Source organism: Protopterus annectens, chromosome 2.part2 (genome assembly GCF_019279795.1).
Source record: "Protopterus annectens isolate FY-2018-M chromosome 2.part2, PAN1.0, whole genome shotgun sequence".
NCBI classification, from domain to species: Eukaryota; Metazoa; Chordata; order Ceratodontiformes; family Protopteridae; genus Protopterus; species Protopterus annectens.
Window position 1 is genome coordinate 955,658,385 of NC_056730.1, and position 17,904 is coordinate 955,676,288.

The 17,904-nt window shown below is 39.0% G+C and overlaps 1 protein-coding gene across 3 annotated transcripts in view; it reads left to right on the top strand.

Annotated features, from left to right (window-relative positions):
• Window positions 1-17,904, top strand: part of TMEM232 (transmembrane protein 232) — a 2,425,444-nt gene that overhangs the window by 2,283,812 nt on the left and 123,728 nt on the right. For all 3 annotated transcript variants that reach the window (XM_044064268.1, XM_044064269.1, XM_044064267.1), the window contains one exon: window positions 5,522-5,615. In XM_044064268.1, the coding sequence (XP_043920203.1) occupies window positions 5,522-5,615 (94 nt within the window). The remainder of the gene's footprint in view (window positions 1-5,521; window positions 5,616-17,904) is intronic.

Below are 17,904 nucleotides of genomic sequence, written 5' to 3' on the forward strand. Positions count from 1 at the left end.
GGCCTACGAAATCTCTGCCAAACAACACCTAGGCCCATTTCTGCATACCCATTATTCCCATACCTGACAACCCTCTACAGTACCCATTACACATGTATAATGTGTGCGGTACTGAAGTGTGGAGACACTTATATGCACTCCCCACTCTCCGGATATCAGTTTGTACGTTATACATTCTATCGACACATGTGTCATCACCCTTGCACCTGATACTGTTGCATGTACAGCTATTTCGTATTTGCTGCAGTCACTTCTTTTGCGTCACTGTCAGTTGACACTACGTAAGAATCAATTTTTGGAGTCCTGCAATGGACACCTATCTGCATGTTTAAAGTGTAGAACTTGCTGGACTGTCACTTTCTGGCCAATGGTTTGGAATGCCGCGGTTTATTCACCTTTCCTGCATGTCTGTTTGTCTACCCATATTAGATATAATGTGGCCTATTTATGTACATATGTCATATCTACGGGACATAAGTCTGTTGTGTATACATATATACATGTACAATCCTCATTTCATAACTTGCTTTGGTTTACGTCTGTGGATTATGTGTATACACATATATCTATATCCATACCATACCTTTCCACTATACAGATTGTCGCAGAGTGTACAGCTGGTTGCCCCTTTATCTTCGCTGTGTTTTACATAAACCTATGTCTATCTGGCAATGTAGTGGCATTTCATTTGAGACTTACGGTGGGGAATTCTGGCAAGCAGTTCAGGTTATGACTGCATACCCTTCAGAGAATCCATGCTACTGACACACCCGTTATTCTATCCACTTTCTATGTTTGTTCTGGCACATATCTGGGGTTTGTTCCTATTTGTACCGGTAGTTTGCATGGCTTTGTCCGGTTTCATACTTTACGAGGTTAACAGGTTTGAGCCATGTATAACTAACGTGGGGGAAACAGCATTCATTTACTATGCTGTGAGCGGATCACACACGCACAGGCGCACTTGCATTTCCTTATTGTGGGTTACGCGCGCATGCATATCCTTATTGTGGGTTACATATGTTTAATAAGTCTTTGTGCTTACGTGGGCTTTATTACTTGTGACAGTAACAGTAATTATCTGTAATCCGGTTAATGGACGTTTGCGAAACACACATTCACCTTTACATATTTAACTGTCTGTACAGCACAGATGCATTCATTACACTTTCACATTATATTTGCTGTAGTCGTTGTTCAACCGGGACTGCATTCACGTTGGCCGGATGCTGTAACCACTATACGTTTGGTGTTCTGACTCATTTATATGCATACCCATAGTACATAGCTACATTAACATATGCCTCACCGCTTCACTTACGTCACAGGCATCCATTCTCCTGCTGGGAAAAATGCGGTACTACATGTTACACATATTCCCTACTGCTCTGGACCCAAGCTGCATATTTCATCACTGCAGGGATATTCAGAACCCAAAGGCTTATAGTCCTGACACATACAGGTCTTTAATTGTCAGGGTGTTCATGTGGTGATCTGGGTTTAGGCTTCTCCGCCTGGTGAACGGAACTGCCCTGACCATGTTCAAATGTCAGACAAAGCACATGGACAGGGTTTGTCCATTTTAAACATTTAATCTGTGTTTACAGACACAGGTGTTTGGGCACCTGTCAGCAGCTTATGATGCTGGCAATACATAATATGGGTGGGGGTGGTTACGATACATAATCCATGGTGAGTGGTGTTCCCATTCACATTTGACTATTTCCTGTATTTATTCTTATGAGGGTTATTATTTTGCACATGACTTAACTATGAATTAACTACGGGTATGCGGTAGTACAGTCAACATATGTGACGGTTTGTTACAGTATATATGTACGGACCTCTGTAATACTGGGGACTACCCCACATCCTTCACAACATTTCCTGCTTATGTACATACTATTATTCAGTGAACTTTCGAAGCTTGTGAGAGCAGTAATTACATCTGTCCCTATTTGTCCACCCATCCTTTTAGGCTTTGTCCAGGTTTTGTTGCTGTAATAGGTTGAGAGGTGGTGTCGGTATGTGATTGAGTTGAATATATACTGTCGATAATTCAGTGGGGAGTAGGGTTACCACTTGTTCCTCTTTGTGAGGGGAGGTCCCACTTTGGACAGTTGTGTCCTGCGATGACACCTAAGACATGGCAAATGTCCTGTGATTTTAAGACAATAATGTATTTCTTATTTTCTGTACTAGTTGCATGATACAGGTATTTTGTATCTGGTACACATAACTATTATTTGGGATAGCATAAGCTATTCAAATGCTATGGCATAAGCTTTTATCTTGGCATACACATGTAATTCTATCCTTTGCACTGGCCGGGAGTATGTTTTATCCTGCAAATTCTCACATTTCTACAAGGGATGTCCCACCTTGGCCATCTGAACAGGTGGCAACCCTAGTGGGGTAACCTGCATGGTGGACAGCTGTTCCATCCTGCATAGTATGATTTGCATGTCTGTGTAGAAACTGAACAGTACCATGACTACACATACATGTTTTGTCCGGATGTGTACAGTAATGGACACCGTGGTGTGTAAACAACTCTGAGGTTTCAGCAGGTTACTTATCCCATGCGGGATGTACACACATTTTGCCGTAACATTAATGCGCGGGCATTTGCATTTATGTACATGTGATGGGATGTTTACAAACGTGGGATACATATTTGCAATCCGGACACTGCCTAGGACGATACTTCCTACTACATATGGGGAATACTCGCTATGTGTAGGTATACAGATGCGCAAGGCTGGTAGCTGGATTTGGTGGACATTCGGACATGGGTGCGGGTTATGTGCTATACAGAGGTTGTTGCGTATTGCATTTGCATGCATGGGTTCTACTTTTGGATATCCCGATTCCGCATATAGCATCCTATGTGTATGTGACGGTTACGTTCCTGTTCATGTGTATAGCACATTTTAATATACATATGGTTGTGTGTGTTTGGTATACAATTTGGACTGTCAGGTTTCTTTACGGTTGTTATATAGCCACAACTGCCCTGCTGTGTACTATCACTACCACTGTGGGACTACTGGTGACCATACCCATGGGGCTAGACGTGTGTATTGGCGGCGCGCTGACATGATGAGCTTCACTTCCACTGGGTATAACTTCTGACAGTGCAGTACATTACGGACACACGATTTTAAATATCATTTGTTCCATGGACGGAAACTCATATTATGTTGCGTGCATTTCTGTTTGGTTCTCCATTTTGTGTGGCGGGAACTGTCTTGCATGCTTTGCATACATTTCATTATCCACGGACACTGATAGGTGCGATTACTATTGCAGGCAGGCTATAATATTCAGCAGTTTAGGTTGCTCATTGCCAGCCGACATTGACATGCCTCCAGGCGCAGCTTAGTAATGCCCCATGCACTCGCGCACGTGTCCTATGCACGTGGATGTGGTAGCGGCGCACCTTCATTAATATGCATATGGCGCTACTACACCATTTATACGCCGCACGGCCAGCGCAGGTCTTACACCGGCCTTGCGCCGAGCTTCATGAAAACGGGGGTGTGTTTTTTGTTATTGATTGAGTTCAAGACAATTACTGGGGAAAGGGTGACCATGATAATGTCTCTTTTATAGTTAAGACTATAGAAATCTTATAGTTAAGACCTTTACATTCATTATGGCAGATCTTATTTCTCTTCTGCACTTGACTACTGTATTAACATCAGTTAAAGTGTTTCTGCATTATACTACTTGCTGTTGGGTTTACCATTAAATTACTCATCTTTTTAATTTTAAATTTCAGCATATATGCTTGCTAACTTTCCATTTTTTGGCAAAAAAACAACTATTTTCAGTTTATTTGCAACAAAGTTAATTAAGGTTGTTTTAATAAAGTTTTTATAAAAAACTGTTTGTACCATAATGTGACTGGTTTTATATGGTTATCTGATTAATTTGTTAGGTATTTAAGCTCTATATTTTTAGTTGGATACGATTTTAAGGAGTCTGTTGATGCACTGTCATAATGAAAGTTCTTAATTTGCATATGATAAACAGTGGTATTCTTCCATGCAGAGTATAATACATGTGCACTGATGTATACTTCCACGCAGAGTATATTACATGTGTACTGATGTATACTTCCACGCAGAGTATATTATATGTGTACTGATGTATTCTTCCACGCAGAGTTTATTACATGTTTACTGATGTATACTTCCACGCAGAGTATATTATATGTGTACTGAGTATATTACATGTGCACTGATGTATACTTCCACGCAGAGTATATTATATGTGTACTGATGTATTCTTCCACGCAGAGTTTATTACATGTTTACTGATGTATACTTCCACGCAGAGTATATTAGATGTGTGCTGATACATTCTTCCACACAAAGTATATTACATGTGTACTGATGTATATTTCTAGTTTGCTCTTCAGCTTTATTGCTCCTATATTAGTCAATTGAAGCACTTCCCTTACAAACAGCTCCATACCTTCTGATAATTCACACCAGACCTTTTCCACCTTGTAGCCCTGGTCTGCATGTGAATTCTTTAGTCAAATGCTGAATTTCCTTATGCTGTCTTTAATGTGTCTGTCTACCTTGTAGATTACCACTGAGCTACCTCTCTTCCATTGGTTTCTGGTTTCTTTGCCTTTATTCCAACTTCTTTTGGTCAATACTCTAACAAATCATTTGCATCTATATGTATAATTGTATAGGGTTATCTCTTTAATGCTCTTTTTTGCTATCACTCCTGCTCTCCTGAGTATCAGGTAAGGAATGCCACATCCTTTGTCAGACTTTTCCTTTACTTTTTTACACATCTACCCTCTTACTTTCTGCCCATTAACTGTGACTGGGCCCCTTCTGTTAACAATTCCACACATTCTTCTCCTTATACTCTTTACCTTCTTTTTCTATGTGGCCTTTGCCCAGGCTACCTGTCCACAGAACCTCCAACACAGGACCATTTCTACCCCTGGATGTCTGTCTTCCCAGTAAACATTTCTTTCTCCACTCTGTGCCTGCCATTCCATTTCCTTTACCATCTGAAGTTTTAATATATTTCTGACTACACTACCTGCCCCATCTGTCTCTCTCTCTCTCTCTCTCTCTCTCTCTCCTGTGTGACCTTCTTTTTCATCTTTGCAGCCACATGCTTCTTTTCTTTCTGTGTCACAGTCACATAATAATGATGGTTCATCTTACAGAGGATGGTTGCTTTCTGATGCAGATCTTTAGTTTATAGTCACACAAAGCATGACATATACCTTACTTCTTTCACCAATAATAAATAAACAGCTAGCCTACATACTATATTTCAGATCAACAGTATCTGATAATTAGTGGCTTTTTTATTGTTACTGAGTATAGTCTGAAAAAGATGACATTTTTAGGAGTGCTACATTTTATCCCAAATGTGCAAATTTTACATAGCTTTCTAATAGCCTAAAACAATAATGTAAGCCTTTAAAATTATAACCATTTCCTGCAACAGTAATACTGATAATGTACTTTTTTAATTCCAGGGATAATTCTTTTATGATAGACACACCTTATGAACGTGGTCCTGATTTCAATATTCGGACAGAAATGGACTTACAAAGAGTGATAGAAGATCAGGTGAGACTAAAGTTAATCAATGGCATGTGTGTGTTTACTCATTTATGTGTGAATGATCCCTGTCCTGAATTCAATACCTAATATATATATAAATTAGCCATGAGTGATATGGGATTAGCTAAGGTTACATGTGTGTGTGTGTGTGTGTGTGTGTGTGTGTGTGTGTGTGTGTGTGTGTGTGTGTGTGCGTGTGCATGTGTTTATGTCTACATCTGTGCTAATTTGTTTTATTGACTCTTGTGGTAGTACTTGACAAATTAAACTGACAGATACATGCATGCCATCTCTCTGGATTAAACATGGCAGTTAAAATATGCATGATAAATAGTTTTTTTCCACAGTGTATCTGCATTGTTGATAATTAATCCCCAGCAGTGGCCTCATTCATGAGTTAGAGTCTAACTAATTAAATTGCAGCTCTGTTTTTTTTCATCCACCCCATTAAGAATTTCCTTATATCTGTCCCATCCTTTATTGGATTTTTTTCACTCTTTTTGTAGTTACCACCTCTTCAGCAAAGCTGATCCAATCACCTACCATCCTTTTATCTCATAGATTCAAAGTGTGATTTCCTGCTCTACTTTATTTCATTTTTGAGTAAATGTAACCATTTGGACTATGTGGAATACAGTGAAGTACTGAAATGTTTCTTTCATGTCCCCCACTGCTCCTTTCTTCTAAAGTGCACATGTAAAGCATGCTGTCTTTCTTTTAAACCTCCTGCTGAACACCACACAAGACTACTGTTGTTAACGTCCTCTCATCTGCCACTGGCTTGTCAATGTCTTTGGAAAGATGAGAACTCCAGAGCTGCAAACAAATCTTAGATAGGGACTTTCTGGCTGTCTATGTAGAGGGATAATAATTTACTTTTTTTTGCTGGTGATGACTCTTTTGGCTATGTCTGCATTCTGCCTGAGTTGTTTGCTACTTTTGTCATACTGCATCATTATCTTCAGATCATCTGGTATGAGTACTTTGGAGTTTCATTCTGCTTTTATTATTTCTGCAGCTTCCTCTCCAACTATGCATTTTTTCCTATGCTGTCTCCTAAATGTATTGCATTACATTTTTTTCATTGAACTTATTCCTCAGTGATTTAGAACTTTCCTTGTACTAATCCAAAACTCTTTCTGTCTTGTTTATTTTCTAATCTATCAGTCTTTTTGCCTGTCATGGTTTATCATCAAACTTTAACAATGAACTGGACTAGCCCCACTATTACCACCTATAGTACTCAATTGATAACCACCTTTCATTTCTGCAGAGTCCATTTTCCATAGCCCTTTATATAATTTTGTATCACCAAAACATGATCCACGCTGCTACTCAGCTACCCACTCCAAAGCTGTCTATTGTGTCCACTAAAGTTTTGTTGGGGTGCTATGTCAGATGCTTGCAGAAATCTACAGAGGTCACTATTCTCCAAGGTGTCTAGTATTGTTGTGGAATATTGTGAGATTTCAGAATGTTTCTCTTTTCTCTGCATTTCTATGAATATTAAGCTAATAAACTGATGTAGTAAATTTAAGTAAGTGGAGTGTCAGGGGCAAAGTGTCCCAAATGGGGGAATGAAGGGGCTTGACCCTTTGAAAAACTGTGATCTTTCTTAGGTATTTTATTTGCAGGCTTTGTAGGTTAATTTTCTTTTTTTTCAATAGACTCTACCTTACTAAATGCACGCTATTCTTAACCCTGCCCCTAATGCTGACAGTGCACTTTACCTTAGAAAAACCCTTTGTGTAGCACTACCACTACACAAAACATCTTAAACACTCACCACACACAAACACTAATACAGACACACACAAACACACACACTAGTAAACCTAACTCCTTACCTATACCTTCTCCAACCCTAACACACAGTCACACATACACATTAAATCTATCCACCCTATTCTAACCCTAACCCACAAACACTCACACAGACATTAAACCTATCCCTTCACCAAACCCTTCCTCTAATCCTAACCTTCACACATTCACATACACTAAACCCATTCCTGACACATTCACACAAACACTAAACCTATACCATTACAAGCTCTTCTTCTATCCCTCACACACACACACACACACACACACACACACACACACACACACACACACACACACACACACACACCAATCTCATAGTGTAGTTTTATTTATATAGCAAAAATACAGCCATTCATATCTACTTAAGACGCTCAGAATCTTTTACAGCTATGCAAGATCTTAAATACATACTGTGTTTTTTCATAATATTGGCTTGCAAATAATCAGCAGTTACACAGTTCAACCTTGTTTCTTCCAGAACTGTTTCCCACTAAGCTGACAGGGCAACGTATGAGCAAGTAGCAGCACCTTTACTTTTCATCATGCAACAGCGACATCTGCCCTTACAGATACTGCCTCCCAGGAACTTGTCTGCTTGCCATCCCTTCACAGAAGTATTGAATATGGAATCTGTATCTCATCAGCTGCTCTCTTGAGGATCCCTTCCTCATGCTTCTCAAAAGAATATTCTACAGTACCTTCAGTACAGGGTAGTAACAGTCTGTCTTCCCTCATACATCATACTTTTTATCTGTAATCTCCATTGCAGGCTCAGATATCTGATTCACACTATTGCCCCTTTGACAGCTTCATACAGGCAGTTTATTTTATTTATTATTTACATTTGTTTACCAGGAATGTCTGATTGAGCCAGGAACCCATTTCCAGTGGAGACCCGGGAAGAAAAACTCCACAAACAAAAATACAAAAAAATAAAAATATACAACAACACAGGGAAGGTAGTTGAACCAACAAAGTATATAAGAGACTGTAAATAGTTAATGACAATATCTAAAAAATGAAAAAAAATGGTACAAGATAGAGGAATACCATACATAGGGTTGCAATTTCATACAGCAAAAAAGAATAAAAAATAGAATTTTAATAATGAAAAATAATTTGCAAATGCATAGTGTCATCCTTTCAGTTACTATACAGTTCATTAGTAGAACTTTAAGCAGTGTATTGAGAATCTGCATTTCTCTTTGATAGAATACAAGCAGTAAATGGAAAATAGGACAAAAAAGGAAGTATAGATATTGAGATCTAAGGAGGAAAAAAGCCTTGATGGATTTACAAGTAGTAGGTTGACAGGTGATCAGAGCAGTACTGGGGTGGGGAGAAAGGAGACGTATGGTCATCCAGAGGTAGTACAGGGGCACAGCTAGTTTTTGCTAAGGTAGTCATGGAGGAATGATTTGAATTTGTGAGTGTTAGTGGTGTTCAGAATTTGTTGTGTTACTGCATTTTACTATGCCTAATAGTCCTCCTCAATTCAGACACAGGGGACTTTGGATGAATGATGGCATTGGTCCAAACAATTTTTTGTCTGTCAGATCCACCCCAAGGAACTATCCATTTATGTACCCTAATCAAGTTCTGGCCTCCATTTCTTGTTGCTATTATTTCATTGTCTAAGATTTTAATAGGCCATCCTTCTCATCAGAATATGTACACATTCCCTCTATTTTTTTCGGCTTTCAAGATACGGAAATAATCACACTGACTCTGCTGTGACTGTTTTAGATCTAAAACACTCCAAACTCTCCATGGTTCCAAAAGCAGTCTGATTCGTGAACCCTAACAACTAACGACTTTATGAGAGTCCAAAAGTGCTTGCTTACCTTTAACATTATCACATTATTCTAGCTGCCCCTGCTCACAGTTCTTGTCATACTTCCTTGCTTTCTGACATTCCACTGCAGTGAAAATATCTGCACCAGTATTATGCATAGCAGTAATATGACTATGCTTCTTTTGTATGATGCTTGTATCCATTATTTGAATTATTATGTGCTATTTGGAACATGTGGCTTGTATTCATTTGAACAGAACCATACACTGACTGAAACATGATGTTTATCACTTTGCACAGACATATACAGTTTGGTGCAATCCCTAGCCAAATGTCCAAACTGATAGCAGTTGTAACATTTGAGTCTATGTATATTTTAAAGAAGTGTCTTTAGCTGTAAATAGTAAGCTTCTTTTTACTTCATGAGCTTGGCCAGTTATTTTCTATCCTTCGTAAGACTATTAATTTCTAGTACACCATGTTTAGTGGCAAAGCAGTCATAGATGTTCATCATATTGATCACTGCTGAAGTAACCTCAGATATCTGGGTTATAACTTGCCAAATATATAATAGCAGGCAAGCATCAGGGCACCTTCTACATGCTCAAACTGTCAGACAGCTTGAGCTGAGCCCACTAAAAGACACATTTCGGAGTGAAGCCCTTCAGAGACTTACTTCTTCTGAAGAATACAATCCACTGAGGATTTTGGATCGATGGCCAGCTTATGTTTTCCTTTGCTGGGCAGATAAGTTCCCATTAGGGGAAATAGCTTCCATTTTCTTAATTTTGTTGATGTTTTATTACTTTCCTCTTCAGGAAAGTTATTTTTTGTTTTAATCGACTGTCTCAAAACTATAACATACTTTTAAATGGAGAGCTCATTTTTTTGTCGTTTTAAAAGTGATGTAAAGTAACAGAAAACATTTACTTTTGTAGGACTGGCTTAGTGTTTTTATATATTTTTTACTGTGTTTTTCTTCTTGTGAGGTGGTAGTGTTTACCAGCAATTGTTGCTTGTCTTTCCTGGGAAAGAGGCAGCATTTTCGGCTTGACCATGGAACAGACTACTGGTCATATGGTTGGTTATTCTTCTAGTCACAAAAAGAAAAAAATAAGCAAACAGCCTTTGTCACCACAGCAGGGAAGCAATTTGCCTCAGCCACAGGAGGATGACTCTGCTGTGGCCATTTGCTGTACCTCACACCACTCATCTTTTATCCTCTATACCTCTAATATAAAACTACATCACTGTGGATCAGGGGTTAGCTATGTCCTCTGCGACTGTTGGGGGCCTCCTCAACATACCTCTCAACTGTCCAGATTTTCACAGAATGTCCATATTTTTGCCTAATATTTTTGTTCCATTTCTCGTAACGTTTTGTTTTTCCTGGCCAATGTTTGACAAATCATTGAGGATTGAAGTCAGAAAATATTGACAGATATTTGACTTTTAGACTTCAGAAAATTTAGGTTAATGCAAAACCTATTGTTGTACCAACTTTCTATATTTTAAGAATATTTAAAATTTGTCCCTATTTTTTGGCCTTTGCCCCCCACATCCCCCATTATTTAAGACTTTTTCAAGACTTCTTGCTCTGAGAGGTTGAGAGGTATGCCTCTCAGTGGGCAAGGTGAGAGCCACTCTTGTCAGTTCTGGGAGAGGGAACAGAGAGGGTTTCCCTGTTGTGTCAGAATGCTGTGTGCATCCCTGGTGAAACTGCTATCACCATTAGTAACATGGTTGGCCCCATTATTCATGTCAAAAAGAAACCAAAAGCCAAGAATGCATCTAATCCTCCTCAATTGTCTTTGGATAAAAGTAGTTTATTGGGTCTGGCTCAGGGTTTAATTCATGCTTTTGATCATTCTTGTAAAGTAGTTTCTGGTGAAAGGAAAAGGGATTACTCTTTTCCTGAAGAGATTCAAGATTCTGAATCTGTACTGGATGATGCAGGGATGGATACAAGATTTTTTACTAAGATTTTTGAATCAGACTTAAAGAAGAGCTCACTTTCTGAAATTCGCTATGGGTTTTTCTCTCTCAGACACTATTGCTAGAACATGCCCGTGTTTTCAGTGGGAGAACACTGAGGTTTCTCTGTTCATCAGTCAATACTATGAGTTGTTACAGAAGGATTTTCCAGAACCTACACCCATTCCTCCTGTCTTGTCTACTTTAGAGGATGTGTATTACTGCCTGTAATTTTCCTGATACTCAGCCAGCTGCCCCTAAAAAGGCAGGAAGGATGTGTAAAGTTCTTCAGTCTTTTAAATTTTTATACACTATTTCCAAACCTGACCCAGCAGTGGTCTTTAGTTGATCCCACTGCTGCTAAGCACTTAATCCCAATCTTACTCTTTCTAATAACGATGTGAGAATTATTAATAAGTATGGGGAGAAAATGCATACTTCTGCAACTTTGATTTTCTGAATTTTTAATTATCAGGCTCATTTGTTAAAATTTTTCTTGCCAAATTGTGAAAGTATGAGGAACATTTTATCTGCACATTCTTCTTGTGAGGAATAATTTTTTTATATAACTTAGTTTATTGTATTGCACAGGTCAATACTCATTGTTTGCAGTATATGATTCTATTGTTACTTCTTCCATGGCTATGGCCATTGGTACTCTTTTGAGGTTTGCATGGCTGTATTCCCAGAACCTCCCGGATTATGTTAAAAATGTGATTTTAAATTATCCCTTAGATACAGATTTAGTGTTTGGCCCCTCTGTTACAGAGCTGATGAAAAAGTGTGATGAAAGGGGTAAGCTGATCCAGGGGACCTCTAAGATTTTTCAGCCTTTCTTTTTCAAATTTGCCAAGGGATTTTCTATCCCCTCATCCAATATTGGCAAAAAAAAAAAGAAACCAGAATAAGCAGGCTCAACAAAATAAGAATAAACTGATGTTTAAGAAGAAATGGCAAGTGGGTTCCAGAAAGAAGTCTTGAACCTCCTAAAACCAAGGACAGTTGAACAAGTCTGAATGACTGTTCAGGACATCTTGTGAACCCCTCCCACCCTGGACCCTTTTTTCTTCTAGAAAGACAGAGTCTCTGTTTTTCTCTTTGGCTACAGATAGTTTCAGACAAATAGGTTCTGAAAATCATTCGTCAAGGTTACAGATGGCAGTGGGAGGAAATTTTTCTTTTCTAGGGGATCATTCCTCATCATCCAGATCAGACTGTTTTGCTTCTACCAGTTCTTCATCACTTGCTGTCCCAAGGAGTGATAGAACCAGTTCATCTTTCCTAGTTGTGGAATGCTTTTTATTCAATGATGTTTCTAGTGTCAAAGAAAAAAAATTCTTGGAGAACAGTTCTGGATCTTTCTTTCCTAAACCTGTTTGTGAAAGTGCCAAAATTCAAAATGATGTCACTTGACAACCTATTGGTTTTTCTTCCTCCTCTTTCAAATTTTCTGGCAACACTACACTTAAAAGATGCTTATCAAAATCCTTATTCATCTAGACTTCAGACTTTTCTTAAAGTTTTGTGTATCTGGATCACAAAATCAGTTCTCTGCCATACCTTTGAACTATCCATTGCATCAAGAGTGTTATCAAAGTGTCTAGCTCTAACTGTAGCTCATTGCAAACTAGACAGTATCCATATTTTTTCATATTTAGATGACTTGCTTATCTTTGCAGAGTCTTTTTTTAAAGTGTCAGGAATCGCTCTCTCGTGTGAGAGATCTCCTACACAAATTGGAATTCCAAGAGAACATTCAAAAGTCATTCTTGACTCCATAACACAGGGCTTTGTTCCTGGGATGTCAACTAAACACCTCAGTTCAAAGAGCTTTTCTTCCACAGGAAAAATATATTTTTATCTGGCTCTATTTCTAAAGTTTTCCACTCAGACTTCAGTCACTGTGAGGGAATACCTCAGACATTTGGTTTCATGGCATCTATGATTCTCATGATATGCCTGGCAAAACTTCACATGAGAAAGTATTTGAAATCTGTTTGGTCAGAACATCAACACCCTTTATCTTTTCTGATCCAAGTACCGGGATTGTCAGAAGAGAATTCACTTGGTGGAGACAACAAATATCCTTATATCAAGAACTCCTTTTCTTCCTCCATCCTCCAAGGTAGTCAGTCAACACAGATGCTTTGGACTTTGCTTGGGGAGCAGTTTCAGGAGAGATAAAAGTGCAGGAATTGTGGGATACTAAGGACAGATGCAAGCGCATAAATATCAAGAAGATGCTTGCCCTGATCAAGGCACTCAGTTCTCTGAAGCATCTTTGGTCCTCGACACCTCATCAGGTGATTACAGACAATACCACAGTTATATGGTACATCAACATTCAAGGCGGAACTTGGTCTCACCACCTTTTCAGATTAGCCATGTTAACTTAGGATATAGCTTCACAGCAAACTCTCACTCTACAGGGATTCTACATTCCGTCTGAGAAAAATGGTGTGGTAGACGAGCTGAGCAGGACCAATGCAGACCTCACAATTGGAAACTAGATCCAGGTGTCTTCCAAGATTTGACCTGTCTCTGGGTAGTTCCTCAAATAGACCTCTTTGCCTCCTCCCAAATCAAGCAACTGGCAAAATTCTGTTTGAAGACTCTATGAAAGAAGGCCTGGAAGACAGATGCTTTTTCTTTTGTTTGGGCAGAAATGTTCCTGTATGCCTCTCCACCCTTTCCACTAATATCCACAGTACTTCTGAAGACTCAGAAGGAATCTCTCAAGATCACTGTGGTGACTCCCTTCTGACCCAGGCAACCATGGATTTCCCTCCTTTTGGAAATGGTCAGAGGAAATAATCACAAGCTTCCTCACAGAATGTATCTAGTCACACAAGAACAGGGGTGTTTGATACACTCCAAAATCAGTCATCTTAAATTGATTACCTGGATGATAGGATCTCAGTTCCTTTTATATACCTATTTTTGAGAACATGCAACAGGTACTAATAGAGGCAGGAAACCCTGCTATTAGAAAATCATATATTAGCAAATGGAAAAGGTTTTTGAGTTAGTCCCAACAACATAGTCAGCACACATTCAGGGATAGATGTTCTCCGGTTCTGCAGCATTTGTGTGAGGTACTTTCCTATGGCATTAATTATTCCTCTATCAAGGTTCATTTACTGGCCATTTCAGCATGTCTGACCATGAATCTTCCTCTTTCAACGCAGTCTCATGTCAAAATGTCCATGAAAGAGGTTTTGAATCAGAAACCATTGAGCCCTCATTGGGAATCTTAATTTTGTGTTAGAGAAGCTAACACTTGCTCTACTTGAATCAGCTAATCTGGCTGACTTGAGGTTTTTAACATGGAAAACAGTTTTACTGATTGCTCTGACATCTGCAAGAAGGTTATCTGAGTTGCAAGCTCTTATGGTGAGTCAGCTCTATCTCATTTTCCATACAGACATGGTTTATTTGAGAACTGATTTTTCTTTTATGCCTAAAGTGTTATCCAAGTTTACTTTAAGTTAAATTATCCGACTTTCTGTTTTCTTTCCTGAACCTAAAAATGAGGGAGCTAGGATACTTCATACATTGGATCCATCCATCCATCCATCCATCCATCCATCCATCCATCCACAACCCTTTTTTCCCATTTTTATACAAGGGGTCATGGAGTTTCAACAGTTGTCAATCATCTAGAGACAAGGCTCGCACCACCAGATTGCTATCCCTGACTCATAGCTATACTTTAGATGGCCACAGGCAACTCAGGTACTATCTTGACATAACTAAATCTTTCCAATCTTTGGATCAATTTGTCAATTTTTGTGATCATAAGAAGAAGGGACAACCTGTGTCAAAACAGACTGTTTCCAATTGGTTGTCTAAGACCATTACCTTTTGTTATACTCACCATAACAAAACTATTCTATGCAGGGTCAAGGCCTGCTCTACCAGGGCCTTAGCTTCAACTATGACTTTTTGGAAAGGGTTGGATTCTAGAAGTATTCAGGAAGCTGCTACATTTACGTTTATACATACTTTTACAAAGCACTATAAGGTTGACTACTTCTATATGTCCAAATCAAGCTGGGACATTCTCCAGGGGCTTTTGGGCTCTTCTTCTTCTTCCACTTCCCAAATGTAGATAGCAATGGTAATCTACCCATATAGCCATGCTACTGCAGAAGATCAATATGGTGATCATAATACAGTTGTGTAAATAAAACTTACCATAACAGTAGATGTTCAAATGATCATGCTGCAGTAGCCAATCCCTCCATCACTCCATCCACCCTCTGAGTTTCTGTGTTTTTATGCCAGGGTGTGGAAATTTATTTTTTGTTGCTTCGAGCATTGTCCTTTCAGGGCTCAGCATCCCTCTGTTTTCTGATAGGAAAGCTCTGAAGAGCTCAGCACCCAAACTTGTCTTTCACTCACTTCACTGTTTGACAGTTTAGGTGCGTGGAAGGTATCCTGAAACTTTGGAAGCTGATCAGCTGTTATATCCTTGGCAGGATATAACCCATATAGCTAAGGCTACTGCAGTAGCAATCATTCAAACATCTATTCTTATGGTAATTTTATATACACAATTATACTTTGATTTATTATTTATTTTTCCTTTTCTTTTGATTGCTCTTTGTTTTCTATAGGAAACAGAGTATAGCGATAGGGCTTCGAGGTGATCTGTATAAGAGATGCTGTTTAGCAATCTTCTGTGCAATTCTTTCAGTGCTTTTAATTTCAAACTCTGCACTGCACTTTTTTTCTGTATTCCTTTTAGTATGCAGTTCCCAATTGCTTGTCTTAATCCCATTTCACAATTCATTAATAAAACCAATTTATTTTGAAAAATTTGTTTGTGAACCATTCAAAGAGAAACTCACTATTTAGCTAGTTTACTGGGCTTCCCACATAATTTATCAGTACTGTAGAAGAAAAACATCACACATTGCAATTCTTTTCAAAGAAAGCAGAATGTCCCGGTAGGCAATTTTATAAGCCCTTACACTATGTATGCAAGCAACGCTGTTCTCCTGTAAATTACAAGAAATGTTTGAAATTTTGTAGCACATGCCAATATTTGCAGGATTTTAGCACATAAATGTACACATGGAAAAATCATTACTGGCTCCCTTTTATAAAGTATTACCTTCTGTTCCTTTATTGGTTCATATGAGTATATTGGGCCAATGACTAATGGGGCCTTTATAAGCCTAGCCAAGCATCCCATTTGTATCCCACATTCTTATGTGCCTTAGAGGTTATTTTAAGGGGAATATCTCAGCTAGGGCAAGTTTGCAGTCTGTATATGTCCATATGTGCTAGACCTGGGGCGTATTTCTGATTTCCCATCCTCTGGTCCAGGTTTCTCTTGAAAAGAGTTAGAGAAGAGCATTACTCTATAAGGACTGGAAGCCTGTTAAAGTGAAGTGGACCTCTCTGAGACACACCTGTCCCTCCAATGTGTCCGGTTTGTGTTGCAAGCAAAGTTTTAATCCCTAGATTGAGTAATTCTGATGCTATTTGTTTTGCAGATACGCAAAAGGTCCAGCAGAGTGTGATCCAAGGATGCACAGTATGCCAGGCATAGATCGCCTCTCATCAGTCTGTAGGAAACAGTGTAGGGATAGCTCTTTGATGTGATTTGCATAGGGCATGCTGTTTACTGTCTGTATTCCTTTTGTGAGAAAGCTCTGTAGACATTACAGCTGTTGCATGTACCTGGTCAGGTACATACTGAAGGGCTTGATGATGGCCAAATACAGAAAAATGATGACTTCCGTGGACCTAGATGCCATACCCTTGCTTATAAGGTGAGCAGCATAAAATGATTTCTTTGTTACCTTTGACACATGTTGGTAAAAAGATAGGTTACTATCTACATACATACTCAAATTCCTGACTAATAGTTCTACTCTTAGGGGTATGTTATTGAAGAGATAATTTCATAGGGTTGTTGTGTTCCCAAACAATACCAATATGCATTTCTTGGCATTGAGTTTTAAGTCAGGTCTTTATCACTAGCAATTTGTCTAGTTAGTCTTTAAGATAGGATGTTAGTGCCTTGGGTGGATTCTATGTCTGCTCGTAGTTTGCAGTCATCTGCAAACTTGGTCATCCAGAGGCCCTCAACATTGACTTCCAGGTTAGTACATGTGGAGTGGCCTCTTTGTGGAGCTGCTGTCCCATATCCTAACTTCCTGGGTCTGATCTGAGTACCAAGTGGATATCCATCATGTAACATAGGGGGTTATGCCTATATCTGTGAGCATGTTTACAATGCCTTAGTAAGGTATTGTATCAAATACCTTCACAGTCAGAATTATGCACATTTTCCTCAGCCCTTGCCTTGGTGACATTCTCAAAGAAGTCCACCAGGTTGAGTAGGCATGATCTGACCCTGAAAAAAACAAACTGGGTTGAACCCAGTGTTTGTATAATTTCTGTGTTCCTATTAATGATTTCCATTACAATTGTTTTCATGACTTTGCATATGAGACTTGTCAGACTTACGGGTCTGTAGTTCCCAGGGTCTGTTGATGGCCCATCATTGTGCAGATGAATGACTGTTGCAGTTCTCCATTTATGTGGTACAAAATCTCTCTGCAGGCTGCATTTAAACAGTGACTCCAGTGACCCCAACAGGTCATGTTTCAGTTGGGAGGGCTTTGTTTGATGACATTTTCTGTGAGGAAGTTGGAGGGGAGGAACTGGAGATGAATTTATTGA